This window comes from Enoplosus armatus, chromosome 9 (genome assembly GCF_043641665.1).
Source record: "Enoplosus armatus isolate fEnoArm2 chromosome 9, fEnoArm2.hap1, whole genome shotgun sequence".
Taxonomy (NCBI): Eukaryota; Metazoa; Chordata; class Actinopteri; order Centrarchiformes; family Enoplosidae; genus Enoplosus; species Enoplosus armatus.
In genome coordinates this window covers 1,004,914-1,026,867 of record NC_092188.1, presented here as the reverse complement: position 1 = coordinate 1,026,867, position 21,954 = coordinate 1,004,914, and the positions used below count along the sequence as shown (strand labels likewise).

Sequence of the window (21,954 nt, the reverse complement as noted above, 5' to 3'; positions counted from 1 at the left end):
TTAATATGTGTGAATAAGGACTATTAAGTTGTTCCAGTTTGTTATTTGCCTAATAAATAACAATACAAGTTTTTGTTTGAAACAAGTTTTTGACAGATTTCTAAAATATGTGTTTTCTCATTTTTATGACAGGTGGTCTAATAAATTTGTTAAGCACTCTATATATATATGAATTCGTTCAAAAATAGTGTTGCACAAAGCCACGGAAGCTGGTGTGGCCGTGGGGCTACAGGTAGCCACAGGTAGCCACAGGTGTGAAGGTTTGAAATATTGTCCAGAAAGTCGCGCCGTTTGGTGAGTTGGTCATCACCCTAGAAGTATTTTCTCTTGTTAAAACGAAACAAAGAGTTCTCTAACACTTCTATAAAAGCATAAATGTCACCTTTGTGTTTCTGGTCCATGTTTGTTTTCGAGCGCTGCGTCTTCTTCGCCTCCTTCTCTCAGCGGGAACGGGCTCACTGCTTCCCCCAGTGGCTGATGGAGGGAAACACTCATTACAACGGCGGTTGAAAAGGACGGTGGTTTCCAAACGTGAAATAGCTCAATGAATAAAACTAACCCAAACTGGACTTCAGTTATAGTAACCGTACCCCTCCGTGCCTCCCCGGTGGTCATCCCCCACTCATGTGTTATGGATTTAGTTTAGTTAAAAGCTGATGCAGGACAACAGCCTTCACCTCCTCCCTCACTGACACTCCTACACACACTACCTCACTATTATTTAGTCTTTAAACGTTTCAGTGCAGTACATATATAGTCATACACAACAGTACAATACACACACACACACACACACACATATATATATACATACATGTACATTGTTGTGTATATTTTTACTTCTATTTCTCACTAAAATATTGTAAATGTGTATATTTTTTATTTTCTATTTCTTATTTTTCTATTTTGCACATACTTTTAGATCTAAATTTATGCTACTTTCTACTCTTGAATGGGAGCAGCAGTACTGTACAATCCCCCCCCGGGGATCAATAAAGTATTTCAGATTCCGATTCTGAACTCAAGCTTAAGAAAACGACAGAAACCCCAGTTTTCGACAGTTGTCATCGTGATACGGTAACGTAAAGTGTTGCAGGAGTAAAGTAAACATGTGGAGAGTCCAGTAGTCAACAAACCCCACCTGGTAAGATTTTAAACGTATAGCTCATATTCGTCAGTCGACACTACAACAAAGGAATCACACTTTCATCATGGCTCTGGTGTTTTTGCATCCAGCACATTTCCGTGAACAGAAACTCGGGCTGTTAGCCTGTAGCTTCGCCGCACTTGCTAACATTACGGAAAACGCAGTCGGTTCAGGTTTCTGTCGGTTTATTCAACATTAGCTGAAGTACATGGAGTCTGTAAAGTTAGTTCAGAGACTCTGCTGAGGAAAGTTTACTTTCACCTTCCTTTATCATTCTAACGTGTGTCCAGCCTCAAAACGCCTGTAAAATTAAGAAAAGTATTCGCGCCGATCTTCGTTAAAAACACTGTAGATTTAAGGTTTTCTTTGTCACTGGTGGAGCTACAGTCATGACAGAGCACATCTAAACAAGCTGTTGTATCATTATGACGCTTTTCTTAAATCGGCATACACCCAGTACACCAAGCACCGTTGGTTTTAGTTTTATTGTATAATTTGCTGACTAACTGTAACGTTAGTCTTCACCAAACCTATCACCGTGGAAGCAAGAAACCATGGAAGACTCTAACATATTGTTAAAAAAACGTAATTTTCCTCCAAGTTCAACTACTTAACAATATGCAAAGGAAAAAGTGCCTAAAGTTAAAGTGGCATTGTAATCTTCGCATGGAATTTGGTGTCTGTGTTTTCTGTAGAGATCTTTACCTAATTTGGCAGTATAGCCTCCATAGTGTTAATACAGAGCTCTCCCAGTGAAGGTGTCCCTAAACAGGTCCTGTTATCATCATTCAGGATGTGCATGTGGACCCCCACTGTGAGGACACCTACAGCTGCCTGATCTGTCTGGATCTTTCAGTGTTGTTCTACTAAGTCGTGCTGTCCGAATCAATGCTTCAGATCAAGCTACATTTAAACACTAACAAAGTGAGTTTTACATATATGAAAACTCATGTAATGTATAACAGTGGCACACAGGTCATCATCTGAACATCAGTTTGATCATTTTATGTGATTTTGATATTTGAAAATATTTATATTAATATTGTGACTTAACTCTACATCAGTTCCTTGTGTCTGTCCTCTGTCTATCTGCAGATGGAGAACTACAGTAAGGCGCGAACGGTGGAGCAGCCGTCTGTCTGTCCGTTCCCCGGCCTTCCCCCTGACACGCCAGAGGTCCGCGTCAAAGACAGCAGCAAGATCCGCAACCTGCTGCGTTACGCTCTGAGCCGCATGGAGGCCAAAGCTCGAGCAGCTGAGGACGAGGGGCGACCCACACCTGAGGAAGGCGGCGAGGCCGCGGAGGGACAGCAGGAAGCACCGGGCCGGCCGCTCTGCAAACAGATCGTCTTCACGGCGAGTGGTAAGGGTGTGTCTAAAGCCATCACGTGCGCTGAGATCGTGAAGCGGCGTGTGAAGGGGCTCCACCAGCTCACCAGGCTGCTGTTCAGCACCGTGGTGGAGGTGTGGGAGCCGCTGGAGCCCGCCGCCGGCCTCGACAGCTTGACGGTCAGCAGGAACGTGCCAACCATCTGGATCCTCCTCTCCAGAGAACCGCTGGACTGCAGTCAGCCCGGATACCAGGCACCGGGCCGCTACGACTCCCTGTGGGCTCAGTCTGCTAACAGGGAGGAGGGTGGAGGGGTCACCGGACAGAGACCAGGACACAAGAGGAAGAAAGGAGGAGGAGGTAGCGGAGGTGGTGGTGGCAGAGGGAGGGGATCCAGCCGTCAGACTGGGCGGTCCAGAGAGCCACCTAAAGGACAGAGTTGATTTGGCTTTTACAAACTGCATGAACATAAAGAAGACTAAAACGCTGTGAAGGGGACACTCAGAGGACACACTCGGAGGACACACTCAGAGGACACTCAGAGGACACTCAGAGGACACTCAGAGGGCTGGAGCGGTGGTTTGAACATTTTGAGCACATTAACTACAACTTTAATAGATTTTATATTCCTGTGATCATTCATTTTCCAAATCCTCCATCAGTGTTTGGATGCTCCTCCCTTCAGGGAGTCTTTAGTGTCAGATCATCTCCTGAGATATCAACCTGAAGACTGCTGACGATGTCCAGAGTCGTCCGTCAGTCAATGTGTTGTCAACGTTTCTTTTTACTGTCAAAAACAACTTGAGTAGGGACTGTTGAGAAACCTCCCTGTTGGTGCTTCTGAGACATTTAGAAATTGAGCGTCAGCTGCTGAAAAGAGTTTGATTGATGTTTCTTATGTTAATTAGATCTGATCTAAAACCTGGACAGAGAACTCTAACACCGGCAGCATGTCTGGTCATGATTACAAGGAACCAAGTAGACCCACGAAGACCTCTTATCATACGGCTGCTTCGTAACTTTGACAATCAGCTAAATGCTGACTGCGATGGACTGGGGCACCTGTGGCTCAGGAGGTAGACCAGGTCCTGTCCACATGTGGAAGTGAACCCCAGACTGTTCCCGATGGTCAGACCAGCATCTTGCATATCGCTGCTATATAAACACAGCCGTTAACATTAGTTATCTGCCAAGACTGATGATATGATGTGGAAGATTTTCAGCAAGAATGGGACGTTTGATTTGTAAGTAATTGGCTAAACGTGCACCACCAGCCCTGTGTTTTATTTTGCATCTGCTGAAATGTGGATCTAGAAACAGGTTCTACGTGTCCCTCTGAGTTGTGAAAACATGTTTTTTTAAGTTAATTAAAGAGATTTTCTTTGTTTCACTCTGAAGTTGTGTCCTGCGTATTGGTTATTAGAGTTAATTAAATCAGCTCAGCGTTCAGAGGATGAATCAGTGGACAGTATCAGGCTCAACTCAGGTTTGAGCTGATGTTAGCATGTTAGCATGCTCCACTCAGTGGTGGAAGAAGTATTGAGAGTATTTACTATGGTAGTAATACCACACTGTTAAAAATACTTCATTTAAAGTTCATGTAAAAGTCCTGCATTCAAAATCCTACTAAAGTAAAAGTATCCATAATGCAAAAGTGGCTTATTTGATGGTGTTTATTTTACATAATATCTATCTATCTAGATTTATTTATTTATTGATTATAGGAGCCAAGAACACAAAAGTTGTTTCTCCATTTTTCATCCATTCAGCAGTTGATTTTTCTTCTTTAAAATGTATTTATTTAATTTTATACGTGGCCCCTTAAACAAAGAAGACCTTAACCAAGATACGATTATTAAATGATCAGGATGTACCAGGTGAAGACTCGATCGTTAGATATTCTCTGTAAACGAATGTGTAGTGTAGTTTTCTGGAGTGTGATGAAGATGTGCGGCTGCAGTCTTTAGTTTTCATCATCTCATTTTGTGAATAATTCCCTCCTTTAAGTTACGATGAGTCGAACATGCCGATGTTGCAGGAAGTGGTCTTTCTGCTGAAAGCCCCTCCTGTGTGTTTTCAGAGAGCAGAACCAGTGAGCAGCCTGTGCTGAGCAGCCTGGTGACATCTTGTGTGGATGTTGATCCCCTTATCTCCTCAGTCTGCCTCCTCAGGCGCTCAGCTGCTTACAGCACAAGAGGATTAGTTTCCCTGCAGGAGGATCAGAGCATCAGGCGGAGAGGAAAAGTGTTGAAGCAGCGAATGGAGCGGCGTGGACGGACGGAGGCGCTCAGGCTGCTGCTGGTCTGCTGGCTGGTGGTCGGGCCGGCGCTGGCTCAGGTCCGCCACCCTCTGCCTGTGCTGTGGATGATGCCCGTCAGCTCTGGGTCGGGGAGGGAGAACCTGACCGCTGCTGTGGCCCCGGCTGTCCAACTGGCTCTGCGGGACCTGAAGAGACAACCACCTCCGCTGGGAAACTATGAGATCCAGCTCCAGCTGCTGGACTCACAGGTTGGTCTCAGACTGTACAGAGAGCCTGACAGACGACTGATAGCTGGTCCTGTAAGAACCCTTCAGATACAGCAACGAAGACTTTCTTTGCCAAAGGTCTGAATATTGTTCAACCAAGGAGATATTTTCTCCTCTTAGTTTCGTTTGAATCTAAGTTTGAGGTGCAAAGAGGAAAAAAATAACATCATTCTTCTTTGCAGAGTCCATTTTTTCTCAGGGTTATTATTGTGTGACCTCTGGGTGGGTCCTGACCCCCAGGTTGGAAACCACTGTTCTCAACTGATTTCTGGGCTCCAGAGTACCAGACAACAGTAAAACAATCTCTAATATTACTGTAACTATAACAACACGTTTAATGCAGTGCATCCTGATCACTATAAGTGGTTGAAAGAAAAATGCGATGTCTGACAGGATAAAACGGAGGACAGGAACCAGGAAAGTGACATTTCTTCAGATGTTCTGTTAGCGTGTTATTGGAAGTGGAACCAGTACAACCAGTGTTGGAACATTTCAGGGGACCAGACAGTGAAGACAACTTTAAAACAAGATGAAACCTCTGCTGTTTGTACGGATTGTAGATTGAGATGTTGGACCGCTCCCTCACCTGGTTGACCTTTGACCCTCCAGGTTTCACATTAGTGTTTTTTTCATGTTTTCATCCCATGTTTCACAGTGCGACCCTGCTAAATCACTCAAAGCTCTGTTTGACGCCATGTGGGCGGGGCCGAAGTACCTGCTGGTGTTTGGAGGGGTGTGTCCATCTGTGACGGCGCTCATCGCTCGCTCTCTGCCAGCTCTCAACCTGGTGCAGGTGCACGTCTAGTCCACTTCAGACTTCTTATTGTGTTATGTCTTATTACAGGTATATTTACGTTGTTTCATGTCCTCTGATGTCCCAGGTATCTTTTGCGGCCTCGGCCCCCAGCCTGTCCAACAGGAAGTGGTACGGGAACCTGTTCAGCGCGGTTCCGTCAGACCGAGCTCTGAACCAGGCCGCGGTGAAGCTGCTGCAGCGCCACAGGTGGAGCAGAGTCGGTCTGATCACACAGGAGGGAGCCAGACTCTCAGAGGTGATAATTCTGATACTGAAGATGGTGTTGGTGACCTGCAGGGGGCCACACTGTGTTTTCATGACCTTTTCTCTGTATTTGTAGCTTCATAAGGTTCTCAGAAACCGGTTCCTGTCTTCTCTATCTGACTTTCTGTGTTTGTGCAGATGAAGAAGGATCTGCTCAGACAGCTGCTGAAGGCTGATGTTCAGGTCGTTTCCACTGAAAGTCTCTCTGAAGACGTCTGCAGCAGCTTGAGGAAGCTGAAGGTTCTCAGTAATTTTACAGTAGATTTTAGTTGAATGTTGGACACGTAGATTTACATGAAGGCGGCATCTGGACAAAACGCCAAGATATATAAAATACTCATCTGTTTACATTCTAGCTCTTAGATCCAAAACTGCATTCAGAGTTAATGATTCATCAATGATTCACTCAGCACTTCGAACAGCAATGATATATTTTCCACTGTGGCTTCATTGTTTTGCAGGACAGTGATGTTCGGATCATCATCGGACAGTTTGAAGAGGATTCTGCCTCTGAGGTTTTCTGCTGTGTAAGTTCACTCTATGGCCGAAAGTATGGACGCCCCTATGGTCCCTTTTTCCTCTTAGATCTAATGAAGGCAAATCTTAATGCTTCAGCACACCATTTCTCAAAAGTCCAAAAGTCCAAAAGTCCAAAGATGTCTTTATTTTCCAAAAATGTCCCTATTCTCTACAACTGTCCCCACATTCCAAAAATGTCCCCAGTATGTCCTTCAACTGTGAGCCAGCAGAAAAACATTTTAGTTAAACATTAAAGTTTTAAATAATTCCATCTATATGATATATATACAGAAAGTACACTCATGTTTTATAACATTACATTCATTTGGAAGTTGCTTCAAACTCAATAAAGATAAGAGCTGGATGGCATCAAAAATGTACATGTTTATGTCTTTAACAACTCTTGAACCCCCTCTAGGACTGAAGGTTAAGTTTGGTGAGTTTTAGCAGTGTTTGTCAACGCAACATGCATTTGTGTTGAAGATGATCCCACTGCTACAACACAAAACCGTCCAAAGACGAGGCATGATAAGTGGGTTTCAAACCGTGCAGCTGGTCAGGGTGGAGAAAAATGAATATGATAACAACCAGAAGATTCTTTCTTTCTTATTCTGATATTAATATGTGTGATGTTTACCACCGTGGACTGTCTGATAACAGGAAGTCAGACTGAAGCTGCCTTCTTCAGCTGCATGATGACGGTCAGCAGCGAAGCAGCCATGATGTTTCTCTCTCTGTGACTTTCAGGCCTACAGACTGAACATGTTTGGAGCTCGGTACCAGTGGATCATTGTTGATGGGGGAACAGCTGGATGGAGGCTGGACGGGCAGGTTTCTGGCTGTACGGCCAACAGTCTGCTGATGGCTGCAGACGGATCCATCAGGCTACAGATCAGACAGCTCAGCTACACAAACACACCGGGAGTCTCTGGACGGGTCAGAAACCACTACCGCATTCCCACTGAAGTCTGTGTTGTGTTACACATGAGCCTCATTTCATGGGAGGTTTATCAGAATATGTGTGTCAAATTACAGACTGTGTGGAGTCCAGTTCCAGCAGCAGAGTCTGAAACTGGACTGAGATATCTCAACTACTGGATCCTTGGACATTCATAACAGACTATTTTATTACACTAACATTCCTCTGTTGTTATATCATGACAACTGAGCAAACTCCACCCACTGATGAAGACCGTGAGATGTGGCTGAAAGCTGCGGAACAAGCTAATAAAAAGATTTTTTTGTGTTTTACTAATGACTTTGACTCCCGTCTCTGCAGACTCCTCAGGACTACCAGGACTCCTACCTCAGACAGCTGACCCAGGAGGGGTCAAAGGTCAGCCCCCTCCACACCTTCGCCTACGACGCTGTTTGGGTCGCTGCCAGAGCTCTCAGTCAGGTGATGGAGGCCGTGAAACACAGAGAGAAGTACAGCATCCAGAGAAACGTGAGCGTCAGCGAGGAGGAGGTTCACAAGATGCTGCTGGAGGCCGTGAAGCAGACGCAGTTTGAAGGAGTCACAGTGAGGACATGTACACACCTGTAACACACACCTGAAACACTCACCTGAAACACTCACCTGTAACACTCACCTGAAACACACACCTGAAACACTCACCTGTAACACTCACCTGTAACACACACCTGAAACACTCACCTGTAACACTCACCTGAAACACACACCTGAAACACTCACCTGTAACACTCACCTGAAACACACACCTGAAACACTCACCTGTAACACTCACCTGAAACACACACCTGAAACACACCCAAAACACACACCTGTAACACACCTGTAACACTCACCTGTAACACTCACCTGTAACACACACCTGAAACACTCATCTGAAACACTCACCTGAAACACACCCAAAACACACACCTGTAACACACCTGTAACACACACCTGTAACACTCACCTGTAACACTCACCTGTAACACACACCTGAAACACTCACCTGTAACACACCCATAACACTCACCTGTAACACTCACCTGTAACACTCACCTGTAACACACACCTGTAACACTCACCTGTAACACTCATATGAAACACTCACATGAAACACTCACCTGAAACACTCACCTGAAACACTCACCTGTAACACACACCTGAAACACTCACCTGTAACACTCACCTGAAACACTCACCTGTAACACTCACCTGAAACACTCACCTGTAACACTCACCTGAAACACACACCTGAAACACTCACCTGTAACACTCACCTGAAACACACACCTGAAACACACCCAAAACACACACCTGTAACACACCTGTAACACTCACCTGTAACACTCACCTGTAACACACACCTGAAACACTCATCTGAAACACTCACCTGAAACACACCCAAAACACACACCTGTAACACTCACCTGTAACACACACCTGAAACACTCACCTGAAACACTCACCTGTAACACTCACCTGTAACACTCACCTGTAACACTCACCTGTAACACACACCTGAAACACTCACCTGTAACACTCACCTGAAACACACACCTGAAACACTCACCTGTAACACTCACCTGAAACACACACCTGAAACACACCCAAAACACACACCTGTAACACACCTGTAACACTCACCTGTAACACTCACCTGTAACACACACCTGAAACACTCATCTGAAACACTCACCTGAAACACACCCAAAACACACACCTGTAACACACCTGTAACACACACCTGTAACACTCACCTGTAACACTCACCTGTAACACACACCTGAAACACTCACCTGTAACACACCCATAACACTCACCTGTAACACTCACCTGTAACACTCACCTGTAACACACACCTGTAACACTCACCTGTAACACTCACATGAAACACTCACCTGAAACACTCACCTGAAACACTCACCTGTAACACACACCTGAAACACTCACCTGTAACACTCACCTGAAACACTCACCTGAAACACTCACCTGTAACACACACCTGTAACACACACCTGTAACACTCACCTGAAACACTCACCTGAAACACTCACCTGAAACACTCACCTGAAACACTCACCTGTAACACACACCTGAAACACTCACCTGTAACACTCACCTGAAACACTCACCTGAAACACTCACCTGTAACACACACCTGTAACACACACCTGTAACACTCACCTGAAACACTCACCTGAAACACTCACCTGTAACACACACCTGTAACACACAACTGGTACTGTACTGGTTGTACTGGTACTGTAAGTGAAGTACTAACACTGGCGGTACTGTAAGTGAAGTATTAACACTGGTTGTACTGGTACTGTAAGTGAAGTACTAACACTGGTTGTACTGGTACTGTAAGTGAAGTACTAACACTGGCGGTACTGTAAGTGAAGTATTAACACTGGTTGTACTGGTACTGTAAGTGAAGTACTAACACTGGCGGTACTGTAAGTGAAGTATTAACACTGGTTGTACTGGTACTGTAAGTGAAGTACTAACACTGGCGGTACTGTAAGTGAAGTACTAACACTGGTAGTACTGGTACTGTAAGTGAAGTATTAACACTGGTAGTACTGGTGCTGTAAGTGAAGTACTAACACTGGTAGTACTGGTGCTGTGAGCGGTAACGACTCTCCTCCTCGCTGTGGTTTTTCAGGGTCCAGTTTCCTTTCGGAACGGGGAGAGAATGACGTCGATCGAGTTGTTCCAGTTTCAAGGTGCTTTAAATCACCTGATGCTCTGCTGTGAAGTCTCTCTGTTCTTGTTAATCAGCACGTGTACATTCAGTGTGTGTGTGTGTGTGTGTGTGTGTGTGTGTGTGTGTGTGTGTGTGTGTGTGTGTGTGTGTGTGTGTGTGTGTGTGTGTGTGTGTGTGTGTGTGTGTGTGTGTGTGTGTGTGTGTGTGTGTCCTCAGGCAGCAGTGGTGTGTTGGTGGGGGAGTTCAGTACCTCCACCCAACAGCTCCGACTGATGAACCAACTGCTGCAGTTTAAAGGTGAGACACTTTATGATGACATGTATTGATGTATTAGACTTTATGATGACATGTATTGATGTATTAAACCGTAACTGCAGCACGTTGATCGTGGTCATCATAATGTTTGGATGGATGTTGAATGTTCGGTCCTGCAGGTCCAGGACCAGCCAGAGACCAGACTCTGGTCCTTGTGCAGCGGCAGCATGTGGGCCTCCTTCTGTACAGCATCGTTTCATCAGCTGCAGCTGTGACCATCGTCATCACTCTGACCGTCCTCTTCTTCACTGTCATCAGCCGTAGACACCGGTACAGCCTCTATAGATCCGGCTCAGAGTCAGGCGCCGAACTGTCGGCCGGTAAATGAAACCCTGGTTGTTGTTTGTCTCTGTCTGCCTGCAGGCTGCAGAGACGGAGCGGTGGATCCCAGGACGAGCTGCTGCTGCTGGGCATCCTGCTCTCCTCCTCCTCGGTCCTGATGTCCGGTCTGGATGGAGCCTCGCTGTCCGACCGGACAGCTGAGCTCCTCTGCTCTGTGAGTAAAGACACACTGTAGGCTGTAGGAGACGAGAGTAGATGTATATACACCTACATACAAGGGCAAAACTTGTAAATATGAACATACATAATCAACATTTTCTGCCTTTGCAGAATGTTTTCTGGCTGCAGTTTTTCAATATTCTACCATTAGAATAACATTTGAGGCCATTTGTTTTGTTGCTGTGGCTGAAAACACACGCCGAGGCGATTGTAGCATTAAAAAAGACAGTGTAGTAGAAAGCAGTAACTTACACTGTCCTGGGGTCAGATCTGTGGAGGGGAGGGGTGAGGCGTTCCACCAGGATCGTCTCCGTTTTCTGACTTCAAAATCATTTCAAAGATGCTATAATCATAAAAGTCCTACGCATGGTGACTTTAAATAACGTCTGCAGTCCGGAGGACCCTGCACTGTTTCACACGTTCAGTCATGTTGGATTTCTTTGCTCCTGCAGGTTCGTCTGTGGACTCTCTCTGTGGGACACACTGTGAGCTTCGCTGTGCTGTTCACCAAAACATGGAGGGTTTATTCACTCTGCAGCATCAAACAGAAGGTAAATCACAACCGCCAAAGTCTCATTTGACTTTCTGCATTTCGTTTCTTTTTTCTTCTTCAACAGTAACATGTTACTGATGGGAATGATGGACAAAACCATGAAAACATAATCCAGGTTGTAAAAACACAGAATGTTCCTTTAAGTGTAGATGTGACTGTTACAGACTGTAGGCCGGGTGGTGCTCTGGATGTTCCTGCTGGACGTGTTTGTTTTAATCTCCTGGCAAATCCTGGACCCTCTCAGACGGGTGGTGCAGCAGCACAGCTTACAGGTAACAATAACAGGATGATCTCACAAAGGTGTGTGTGTTGATGGATGCTGGAAGGACAGAAAGACTGATGAAAGAGACTTGATCCTCTTTGGGCAGAGGGAGGTTTTCAGATACCAGAATGTAAAAATACTCCATTACAAGTAAAAGTCCAGCATTCTAATTTTGGTCCATTCCAGCGATGGTCTAAGTATCATCAGCAAAATGTACTTGAAGTATCACCAGTAAAAGTACTTGAAGTATCACCAGTAAAAGTACTTGTTCGGCACAAGCGGAGGGCAACAAGAGTTAAGACTACGTGGGGCATCAAAATGTCACAGTATTATTTTTAGTTGTTTCTCGTGCGACCTGCTTTAGGATTGAACACTTTTCTGTTGTTTTTTGTCAGAGCGACGCTGCTGATCAGGACGTTGTTGTCCGGCCGTACTCTGAACACTGCAGCAGCATCAACATGGAGCTGTGGCTCACTGCTGTCTACGGATACAAAGGACCTCTGTTGGTCAGTACTGACACAACAAGTCATTTCATGTGATATCACGCTGCCATCTGTTTTCAAATGGGGAAGTCTGCAGTTTACTCTGTAACGTTCCTGCTCAGTATTTTTGTTTATGTGTTTTTGCTAAAAAAGAAAAAAGACAACTAATAATGTCTGATATGTTGTTGGCAGATTTTCAATTATTGATCTCATCAGAAATCCAAATTTCATTGCAATCCATCTGCTAAATGTCCTCCAGGCTCACTGCTGGAGTTTAGAGACTCAACTGAAACATCGACACTGGGAGATGAGTCATTAGAATAAAATGTTGTTTCTTTAGGGTCTTGGATGCTTCGTGGCCTGGAACATCTGGACCGTGCAGGTGGATCATCCTGCTGTCAGCAGTAAACACCTGACCCTGACGATGTTTGCTGTGACGGTGTTCAGTGTGTCAGGAGTGTCAGGATCTCTGCTGACGTCCCACAATCCTCCTGTTCAGTTCTGTGTGACCAGCGTCCTCATCCTCTGCTGTAACATCTTCACCCTGAGCTGGCTGTTTGGACCAAAGGTCAGTGTGACGCTCTCTGCTCTCTCTTCTTTAATTGTTTCAGTGTCTTTTTGGATACTGGGGCGGCAGACTGTAAAGTTAGAGATGTACGTTAACTCAAGACTCAACGTCTTCCCTCTCAGTTATCAGGGAGAATTCTCTGACATGTGACCTGTGGTTTCATTTCTTTGCAGTTTTTGTATGTGTGTTTGCACAGCAGCGAGCTGCAGCGTGAAGCTGCAGAGGGAGAAGATGAAGACCAGCTGAGCAGCTTAAACCAGCAGCTGAAGAGTCAAACCGCACAGGTGAGGACACATAAACATCACCCCACGCTCCATGACAACATGCTGTGTGTTGGACTTTAGACCAGATGTTTAAGTGAAGTAAAACCGCAGTGCTGTTTGTTTCTTACAGCTCGATGTAGAAATAGAAACCATCACCATGCAACTCTCGGAAACACCTGAGTCAGCAGCTCCGGAGCCGAAGCTTCACCACACGACGAGACAAAAAAATGACGGTGAACAAAATCATTCAGAGACGCTGTGAATCCAAAGAGGTGTAAAACTGAGCAAAAACTGCTTAAAATACTGCATATAAGTTCCATAAGTGTAAAGGACCCCGACACTGACCTGGTTCTCATGTCTCAAACATATTGTGACACAACAAGAACAAGTACAAGGATTATGAAGAACTACAAACAAGCATACAAGTCTTTAATCTCTCTGTGTTCAGGATGTGTTAGCCTAGCTTAGCACAAAGAGTGGAAGCAGGGGGAAACTGCTAGCCTAGCTCCATCAGAAGAGAGAGAAAAAAAGGCAAACAAGCCAAAAATGATAACAAAACCTTCCAATGAGTACAGTGTACAGTGCAAAATATAGTACTCTGCCAGCATTAGTACATAATGGGTCAATCTGACTCCACCATGTGGAAGAAATCTACTGGACTAGACGACAACAAGCTGCTCCACTTAACTCTGTTTACAGAAGATATTTGAACATTATTAACCTACAAACTACAAAAGTCTCCAGCGTCTCATGTCGGAAACTGTATCTTCTGCCAGCAGGTGAAGTCAGATCTGTGACGTCCACTCATGTGGTTCAGGTCTGTGCTGAGGACAGAAACTCAGGGAGGACACCTGCAAGTCCAGACGGCGTCAACTCTCCTGAACAGTGAGTCCAAACGGGTGGAGTGCATTTTCTTGATTTGCCCAATAATGTCATCACACTGGCACCATCTTTAGTTTCCAACATGTAAGTGCACAGTGAATCTGCACAAGTGTGTTTCCATCCACCTGCTGTCTGAGAGGAAAATGTGTTTGTGGATGAAACCAGAAACAGACTTGATGACGTACATCTGTTTATTAGCTCCACCAGCTGTTTATTAGCTCCACCAACCAGTGAACTCATGTTCACACAGCAGCAGTGGAGGAAACAAGCAGCAGGTCAGGTTTTCTTTAGGTGATTCTCTGGAAACAGTGCAGGACCTGTCTTCTCTCTACTGTCGCTGTCAAATAAAGGCAAAATATCCAGAGAAATAATTCATTATCACACACGCATTAATGTCTTAATGATCAGGTAATAAAGCATTGAAAATACAGCCTGTTTTCATACGTGGATTACTGGCAAACCTTTAACAGAACACAGAACTTTAACGTGAACTTGGACTCATTTACACCCACGATGTTCGCTGTGTTGTGCTTCTTCACAGTGTCGTAATGTTTTTACTTTTAGTAGTTTCATTTCCTTCCTGTGGTTTCTCTCAGAGTGCGGCGGCGTCTGTCCGTGCAGCTGCCGATCCTCCATCACTCCTACCTCCCCGCCGTCGGTGGCGTCAGCGCCAGCAGCTCCAGTCTGTTCGGCAGCCGGGAGGCCTTCCTTCACTGCGACCTGCTGATCACCACGATGACAACTTCCTGTACACTTAACGGCTCACAACTGGACTCCAGCTGTCACCTTCACTTGTGAACGCCTGTCCTGAACTAGAGGACTTTGGCCCCGTATTCATTTTTATATATATTATAAGACATGAAAATATATATGGGACCATATATACACCAAGGAGCACTTCTCCACCCAGAGTAACTGCTGAGTCTGTTACTCATTAACTCATTAATAACTTGATTTGTATGAAAAATCTGAAGAAGACAGACATTACATCACATCTTTTGCCATTAAAACGTTTTATAATTTATTGAATGTCCTAGAATTATTCCTGTTTAATCATGTGAGCAAGATATCCCTGGAAAACGAAGAGGTAAAATCGTTCTGAGAAGCCGCTCCGCGTCGTCTGTTTGCTCTTGAATAACAGAGCAGATCAGCCTCCTTTTAGAAATGATGAGACTCTTTGTGCATCTGAAGTTATTCTCAGGTTTATGTAACCCCACAATAGAATCAGCAGGACGTGAAACTAGTCCGTTATCAGAGCCTGTTTCATGACCCGCCGGCCATGTGGACAACAACTTCAGGGAAGGTCAATTATTTTATCAATAAAAGATACCAAATGTTCATCAGCATCCATGTTGGTTCACGCTGGTGGACTTTAACTTTGGACCCAGAGACCAGGCAGGTAAACAAAGGCCGATTTCACCAGGTCGGGGTTAGGCACAAAGGCAGGAGTCCAAGGAACAGATGTATTTTCTCCAAGAGAAGAAGAAACCGCTGAAAGAAGAGTTTGCTGTGTCACACGTCCCGTGGCTCTGATCGGGTCTGCAGCCGGGGGGTCTGCAGCCGGGGCTCTGCAGCCGGGGCTCTGCAGCCGGGGGTCTGCTCTGATGTTTGTACTCAAATTTCACAAGTTTCACAAGTTTTGTTCTCAGAATTGTTTCTCCCCAGAATGTCCCGCTATCTCCACTGATGTGATGAAATATGGGCTTTTCACCGTCGGCAGTGTGGAAATAACACTGATGTTGTTCATTAACTAATAGCTGTGTCCAAACAGGGAGGAGTCAGGGCTCTATAAAATGTCTCCTGGATGTCTGGCTGTGCTGTGACTGGCAGACAAAGACCAGATTAAAGACGATTAAAGACATGTGTTCCTGCAGGATGCTGCTCTGTGCTGTGGCTCTGACTCTGCTGGCTGCTGTCGTGGACTCTTCCACTGGGGGCGGTGAGTCAATTCACTGTTGTGTCTGAAAATGTAGAAATACAGTTCTGCTTCCAGTGGTGGAATGTAAGTATTTACTCAAGTACTGTACTTAAGAACAATTTGGAGGTACTTGTACTTTACTTAAGTATTTCCATTTCTGCTACTTTCTACTTTCTACTCCACAACATTTCAGAGGGAAATATATCTACTTCTTTTAAAGCTTTAGTTACTTTGTGGATTCAGATTAATAATACATTAATGATCAATAAATAAATGGTGATGTATTATTATGAGCTGTTGTAGCTCCCCAGCAGACCACAGTCACACAGGACGTCTCTGTCTCAGTACAGCATCATGCTAATTCTGCACAGGTAACATAAGTGTGGATATAAAATGAAAGTCCGCTGCTCCGACAGGCGGCACCCCCAACCACAGCTACGACCTGTCGGGGTCGGACCTGACCAGGCTCTACAACTCTGCAGTCTTCAAGGCCGAGAGGATGAAGAGGCCGCTGGAGGGAACTTCCTTTGTGTTGGGACCACTCAGCCACTCTGGAGTCAGGTGGGTCCAGCAGCACCCGCGGGTGACCGCTCAGAGTCAGACGTCTGGTCGGCTATCAGCTGACCAATAACGTCCCGTCATATTCGTGCTCATTGTATTGTAGATTGAGCTGAGGTTGTATATATTAATCTGTTTATTAAGGGATTATTTGAGAGCTCCTTTTTCTGCCATGTTTGATCATAAAACACAGCAGCTCCATCAGAAGACGAGACGTTTTAATAGAGGAAGTGAGACGTTACAAGGTGAACAAGTACAACTGGAGGTCTGATAGACCAAGAGAGTATGAAAGAGTCGAGATCAGTTTCAACAGGTTTGCTTCAAATAAAGCAGCACACTTTTGTTTTTCGGCACTGATTAGAGGCTAACATTAAAAACTCTTGATGTCTGTAAAGAGAGTGTCTCCTGTATGCAGCAGCCACATTCAAAACTGATAAAAACTTGTGGTGGAAACATCTTCATCCTGCTGTTTGTTTCTCAGAGTGACGCTGGCTGACGGCTCTCGCTGGCTCATCCATAAAGGAGGCAACTTCGGCGTCTCCTCTCAGACGGTGGTGACCAGGGCCGACCACATGAGCCCAGACTGGAGGGTAAATCTGGGAGCTTTTCCAAAACACATTGGTGTCATTGCAGAACATATTGTCAGTGGGTCAAACTCTTCTGCTCTGTGTGTTTTCTCTTTGCAGGTTGTTCAAATTTTGGATTTCCAGGGGACGAAGACGGTTGCTGACTTTGTGGCGGCCGGCGGCTCCGACTACAGCCTCATCTTTGATAACTGTCACCTGGGATCTCGTCGAATGATGAATCAGTAAACGTGAAAGGTGGAAGCTGCAGTTTGTTTCCTCTCTGCTGATCAGATAATAAAGGTGAAACCTCATAGAAGGTGTCATGTGCTTTTTATTCCACTGGAGGGAGAAAAGGGGAAATCCACCTCCATCACAGTTCACCAACATTTAAACCTGCTTGTGATTCAACTCTTTCACCTGCATAATGTTTCATACGGCACGCTTCTTTCACTGTTTCCTGCTTTTCTTGCTGTGGAAGCCCAACATTAAAATCAAGCTCATCTGGAAAGAATCAAACTGCAAAGATGATGCACGCTGTACATTAAAGCACCCAACAGGATAGAAAGTAGCTCAAAGAGCTCAACAACATAATTAGTGACCAAATGTCAGGAGGATCCAGTCGCTGGCCGACATTGCGTATCTCTAAAAAGTCTCCATTAAAAGACCAAAGCAAAAGTCATATAAGAGGAAAAGCAAGAAACCGCGAAAGAAAGCTGAAGATGAGGATGAAGATCTGTTCTTCTCCAGAACAACAGCACGTACTGAACTCTCATTTAGGGCAGTCAGCTGATTTTTAATCAGTTCAACGTAACAACAAGTTTCCCAGCAGACCAGTGGTGGGGGTGGTGGGGGTGGAGGCGGGAGGGCGGACACACTCTGAAGCTGGTGCCAAATATGTCGCGCACGGGTAAGGCACCGTTTACGCACGCGGCTGCAGAACCTTATTCATTTAAATTGTTGATTTCAAAGTGAACTATTAATAACAGTGAAAGCCCAGAGACCACCTGGCGCTCCCTAACAGGGTTTAAACGACCAATACGTCAGCTGGAAAGACTGAACCCTGACGGACTGACCGAGGATTCAGTCTCCCAAAAACTGGACCCGGATCCGGGCCGTGATACAGAACCAGCGAACACTGATCCTAATTATTAGAGTGATTTGCTCTGCCTGCTCAGTACGCACAGCCCCCCCCGCCCCCCCCCGTCATTACTTTACGGTCCACACCTGCTGCGTCCTCGAGCGCTTGGAACGTCGCCTGACGTCACAACAACCATTTGATGTGGAACTCAGTCGTGACGTAACAAAGCGGTCGAATGCAGTCGGAAGTCATTTGAGCTGCAGTTAGTTTACAAGTGAGGAAGAACACAGAGGAACAGACCCCCCCGCCCCCCCTCCATCATTTCTCTGGAGAAATCATCACTTCCTTCATCTCTCTGAACAAACTCATAACGCACCAAAAATGCCCGTCCTCATTCTAGGTATGGTTGTTGGTAAACTGGTTACCACAGCAGTCCGGAGGCTCTTCAAGTCAGCCAGTGAGGGGTCGACCCACGATTACCCCCCACAACCTGCATCCCCCGGGTCGCTGCTGGAAGAGGAGCCTGGTCCATCGCCTGCAGCCCCGACAGCTCAGGTCAGACACCAGAGTGACGAACTTCAACTAGAACAGGATGTCACCGCTGTGTGCGGCCCGCCGGTCATTCACAAGACTGATCGTGGACCAGAGAGGACCGTGTCCAAACCTCTCTCTGTCCTAATGTGTCTGAGCAGCCCCGTCATTCCCCCCCAGGAGGACACGCAAAAGGATGACATCCAACTAGGTTCCCCAACCGGACGTGAACCAGAGACTTCGCTGTCAGGCGGTCCACTCGGCCCTCAGGACGCTCCAGCCAAAGGACTGTTTTCCAGGATGCAGACTCGAACTGCTGTTGTTGTCGCAGGTGCCACTGTTGTTGGACTAATAGCCGTGTGTCCCAGGGCCCGAGCAGCTGCCTTTTCAGTTGGACGAGTCGGACATTCGGGCGTTCTGTCCATAGTGCACGGAGGACGTGCTGCTGGTTTGTACTTGGCCAGAGCAGCACTTTCAGGTTGTTGTTCCACCATCCGAGCCGTATTCTCCATGGTCCGGGCAGCACTTTCAGGTTGTTGTTCCACCATCCGAGCCGTATTCTCCATGGTCCGGGCAGCACTTTCAGGTCTAACTCATGTGGTCCGAGCAGGACTTTCCATGGTCCGGGCAGCACTTTCAGGTCTAACTCAAGTGGTCCGAGCCGTATTCTCCATGGTCCGGGCAGCACTTTCAGGTTGTTGTTCCACCATCCGAGCCGTATTCTCCATGGTCCGGGCAGCACTTTCAGGTCTAACTCATGTGGTCCGAGCAGGACTTTCCATGGTCCGGGCAGGACTTTCAGGTCTAACTTACGTGGTACGAGCTGTATTTCCCATGGTCCGGGCAGCACTTTCTGGTCTAACTCAAGTGGTCCGAGCAGGACTTTCCATGGTCCAGGCAGGACTTTCAGGTCTAACTCAAGTGGTCCGAGCAGGACTTTCCATGGTCCGGGCAGCACTTTCAGGTGTAACTCATGTGGTCCGGGCAGGACTTTCCATGGTCCGGGCAGGACTTTCAGGTCTAACTCATGTGGTCCGGGCAGGACTTTCCATGGTCCGGGCAGGACTTTCAGGTCTAACTCATGTGGTCCGAGCAGGACTTTCAGGTCTAAAGTACATGCGCAGTGTTGTGTTTTCCATCATCCGAGCTGTATTTCGTGTCCGAGCAGCCAGTTTTTCCACAACGCAATCACAAATTCCTGCTGCTCCTTCTGAGGCAGGATCAATAACCCTAGCTGCTTGTTCCACTGCAGAATTCAACATTTCATCTTGTCTTTTCACGACAAAGTCAAAAGTTCAAGCTGTGATCTCTATGGTGCGATCACAAACAGCACGCATTAGTTCTGTGATACAAGGAAACGCTGCAGCTGCTTCTCCTGAGGCCCAAACAAGAACTGCACCTTTTCATTCTGTGGTACGAGCAACAACGCTTTTGACTGGGTACTACTAAGACTTTTGCATTTCTTGTACCCTATAATGAGACGCATCATCGTCTTTTTGTGGCGTCGGACGCCTCAAAGTCTTATAACACTAATTAGAGAAAGAGAGGGAATATCATTCTCTTTCCCAGATTTTGAAAGACCAACCACGTGAAGGCAGGACGGCACGGTGGCTTTAGTGGTTAGCACTGTAGCCTCACATCTGTGTGGACTTTGCATGTACTCCCCGTGTCAGCGTGGGTTTCCTCCGGGTGCTCTGGTTTCCTCCCACAGTCCCAACACATGCAGATTAGGTTTATTGTGAAGTTGTTAATCTCTTTGTACTGAAAATAATAGAGCATTCAAATCATAAAAAACTGAACTAAAGTAATCATTTCTCATGTTTTTATTGATACAGGGTCACTGAAGGATTCATTTTAAGTAAAACTATTTTCGTTTATGGTTCAAGGTTTATGCTTTCCTTATGGTTGGAGCAAACCAATTATTTTAGGTTGTCCCAAATGTAAAACCAACTTCCACTTAACTCAAATAATCTATTCAGTTGAAAGGTTGATTAATGCCACAAACACGTACAATGGTACAATAGTTCAAAAGATAAAGCCAACAGCCAACAAACTCATGTCTGAACAGTAAATATGAAGCTACTGCCATCAAATGTTTAGCTTAGCTTAGCTCAAAGACTGGGAACACGAGCAAACAGCTAAATTACACTTACACACAGCAAACTTTACAGAATTACTTAGAATCAAGACACCCAGACTGAAAGAGACACAAGACGTCTTGCATCTCCTTGTGGTCATTTTGTGGTTGTTTTGCATCTCTTTGTAGATGTTTTGTGTCTCTTTATGTCTCTTTGTAGACATTTTGTGTCTCTGTAGACGTTTTGTGTCTCTTTGTGGTCATTTTGTGTCTCTTTGTAGACATTTTGCGTCTCTTTGTGGTCGTTTTGTGTCTCTTTGTGGTTGTTTTGTGTCTCTTTGTAGACATTTTGCATCTCTTTGTGGTCATTTTGTGTCTCTTTGTAGACATTTTGTGTCTCTTTGTGGTCGTTTTGTGTCTTTGTAGACATTTTGTGTCTGTGTGGTCGTTTTGTGTCTCTTTGTTTTTTGTGTCTCTTTGTAGACATTTTATGTCGTTTTGTGTCTCTTTGTGGTCGTTTTGTGTCTATTTATAGACATTTTATGTCTTTTTGTGGTCGTTTTGTGTCTCTGTCTCTGTTGATCTGTCAGTGTTGTGTTGACAGCTTATTTCACTGCCCCCCCCCGCCCCCCCAGCCAGAGTATTTACCAGTAACACTTGGTATTAATATCAGTGTTCAGTGTCACTACCTGCCCTGAACAGATGAAGTGCTGGATGTCCAAGGAGTTATTATAAATAATAAATCATAGCTCATATTATTTGGTTCCTCCAACTCCATTCAGCTTTACTTCAGTAAAAGTACTAATATCACACACTGAAAATACTCCAGTACCGCCCCATTTTTTATGACAAAGGTTTCATGAGGAAAAGTCACGACATTTTGATAAAAGCTGTTTTTTCTTGAGAATAAAGCTGTAATATCACCAGAAATGTGAAATATTTGTTAAAATAATCTTCTGAGAGATCAGAGCATGAAGGACGTTTAAAGTCACAACATCACAAAATAAATCCGTGTTTAGAGAAAAAGTAATGATGCTGTGAACATAAAGTCCCGACCATCTTGAACTAATATTCAGGTTTCACATGTAGGTCCTTGATGGCGCGACACCGGCTCCTCCCGTACGGCAGGTGGCGACATACACGTGATGTCCGACAG

General features: G+C 45.4%; 3 protein-coding genes across 3 annotated transcripts; all 3 read left to right on the top strand.

Moving 5' to 3' along the window:
• The first annotated feature begins 1,081 nt into the window (after positions 1-1,081).
• rpp25l (ribonuclease P/MRP 25 subunit-like) lies at positions 1,082-3,874 on the top strand. Its single transcript, XM_070912387.1, has 2 exons — positions 1,082-1,144; positions 2,243-3,874. Exon 2 carries the CDS (start codon positions 2,243-2,245, stop codon positions 2,918-2,920), a length of 678 nt encoding a protein of 225 aa, XP_070768488.1. The 5' UTR covers positions 1,082-1,144; the 3' UTR covers positions 2,921-3,874.
• An 862-nt stretch (positions 3,875-4,736) lies between these two features.
• Positions 4,737-14,868, top strand: LOC139290053 (gamma-aminobutyric acid type B receptor subunit 2-like). Its single transcript, XM_070911745.1, has 19 exons — positions 4,737-4,985; positions 5,659-5,796; positions 5,885-6,085; positions 6,202-6,303; positions 6,525-6,590; positions 7,330-7,518; positions 7,862-8,104; positions 10,203-10,263; positions 10,461-10,541; positions 10,679-10,829; positions 10,923-11,055; positions 11,513-11,615; positions 11,770-11,885; positions 12,271-12,381; positions 12,698-12,925; positions 13,099-13,209; positions 13,319-13,421; positions 13,968-14,073; positions 14,667-14,868. Exons 1-19 carry the CDS (start codon positions 4,737-4,739, stop codon positions 14,866-14,868), a joined length of 2,694 nt encoding a protein of 897 aa, XP_070767846.1.
• Positions 14,869-15,930: 1,062 nt separating this feature from the next.
• Positions 15,931-17,358, top strand: LOC139290052 (uncharacterized). Its single transcript, XM_070911744.1, has 4 exons — positions 15,931-16,009; positions 16,405-16,549; positions 17,028-17,136; positions 17,233-17,358. Exons 1-4 carry the CDS (start codon positions 15,931-15,933, stop codon positions 17,356-17,358), a joined length of 459 nt encoding a protein of 152 aa, XP_070767845.1.
• The last annotated feature ends 4,596 nt before the right edge of the window (positions 17,359-21,954 follow it).

Bases quoted from the DNA above. Each gene is read 5' to 3' on its own strand.
- LOC139290053 (XM_070911745.1), top strand. From the start codon at position 4,737: ATGGAGCGGCGTGGACGGACGGAGGCGCTCAGGCTGCTGCTGGTCTGC. The intron at 10,264-10,460 runs GTGCTTTAAATC...GTGTGTCCTCAG, and splicing joins CGAGTTGTTCCAGTTTCAAG to GCAGCAGTGGTGTGTTGGTG. The intron at 11,616-11,769 runs ATCACAACCGCC...TGTAGATGTGAC, and splicing joins CAGCATCAAACAGAAGGTAA to TGTTACAGACTGTAGGCCGG.
- LOC139290052 (XM_070911744.1), top strand. From the start codon at position 15,931: ATGTGTTCCTGCAGGATGCTGCTCTGTGCTGTGGCTCTGACTCTGCTG. The intron at 16,010-16,404 runs GTGAGTCAATTC...CTGCTCCGACAG, and splicing joins GGACTCTTCCACTGGGGGCG to GCGGCACCCCCAACCACAGC. The intron at 17,137-17,232 runs GTAAATCTGGGA...TTCTCTTTGCAG, and splicing joins ACATGAGCCCAGACTGGAGG to GTTGTTCAAATTTTGGATTT.
- rpp25l (XM_070912387.1), top strand. From the start codon at position 2,243: ATGGAGAACTACAGTAAGGCGCGAACGGTGGAGCAGCCGTCTGTCTGT.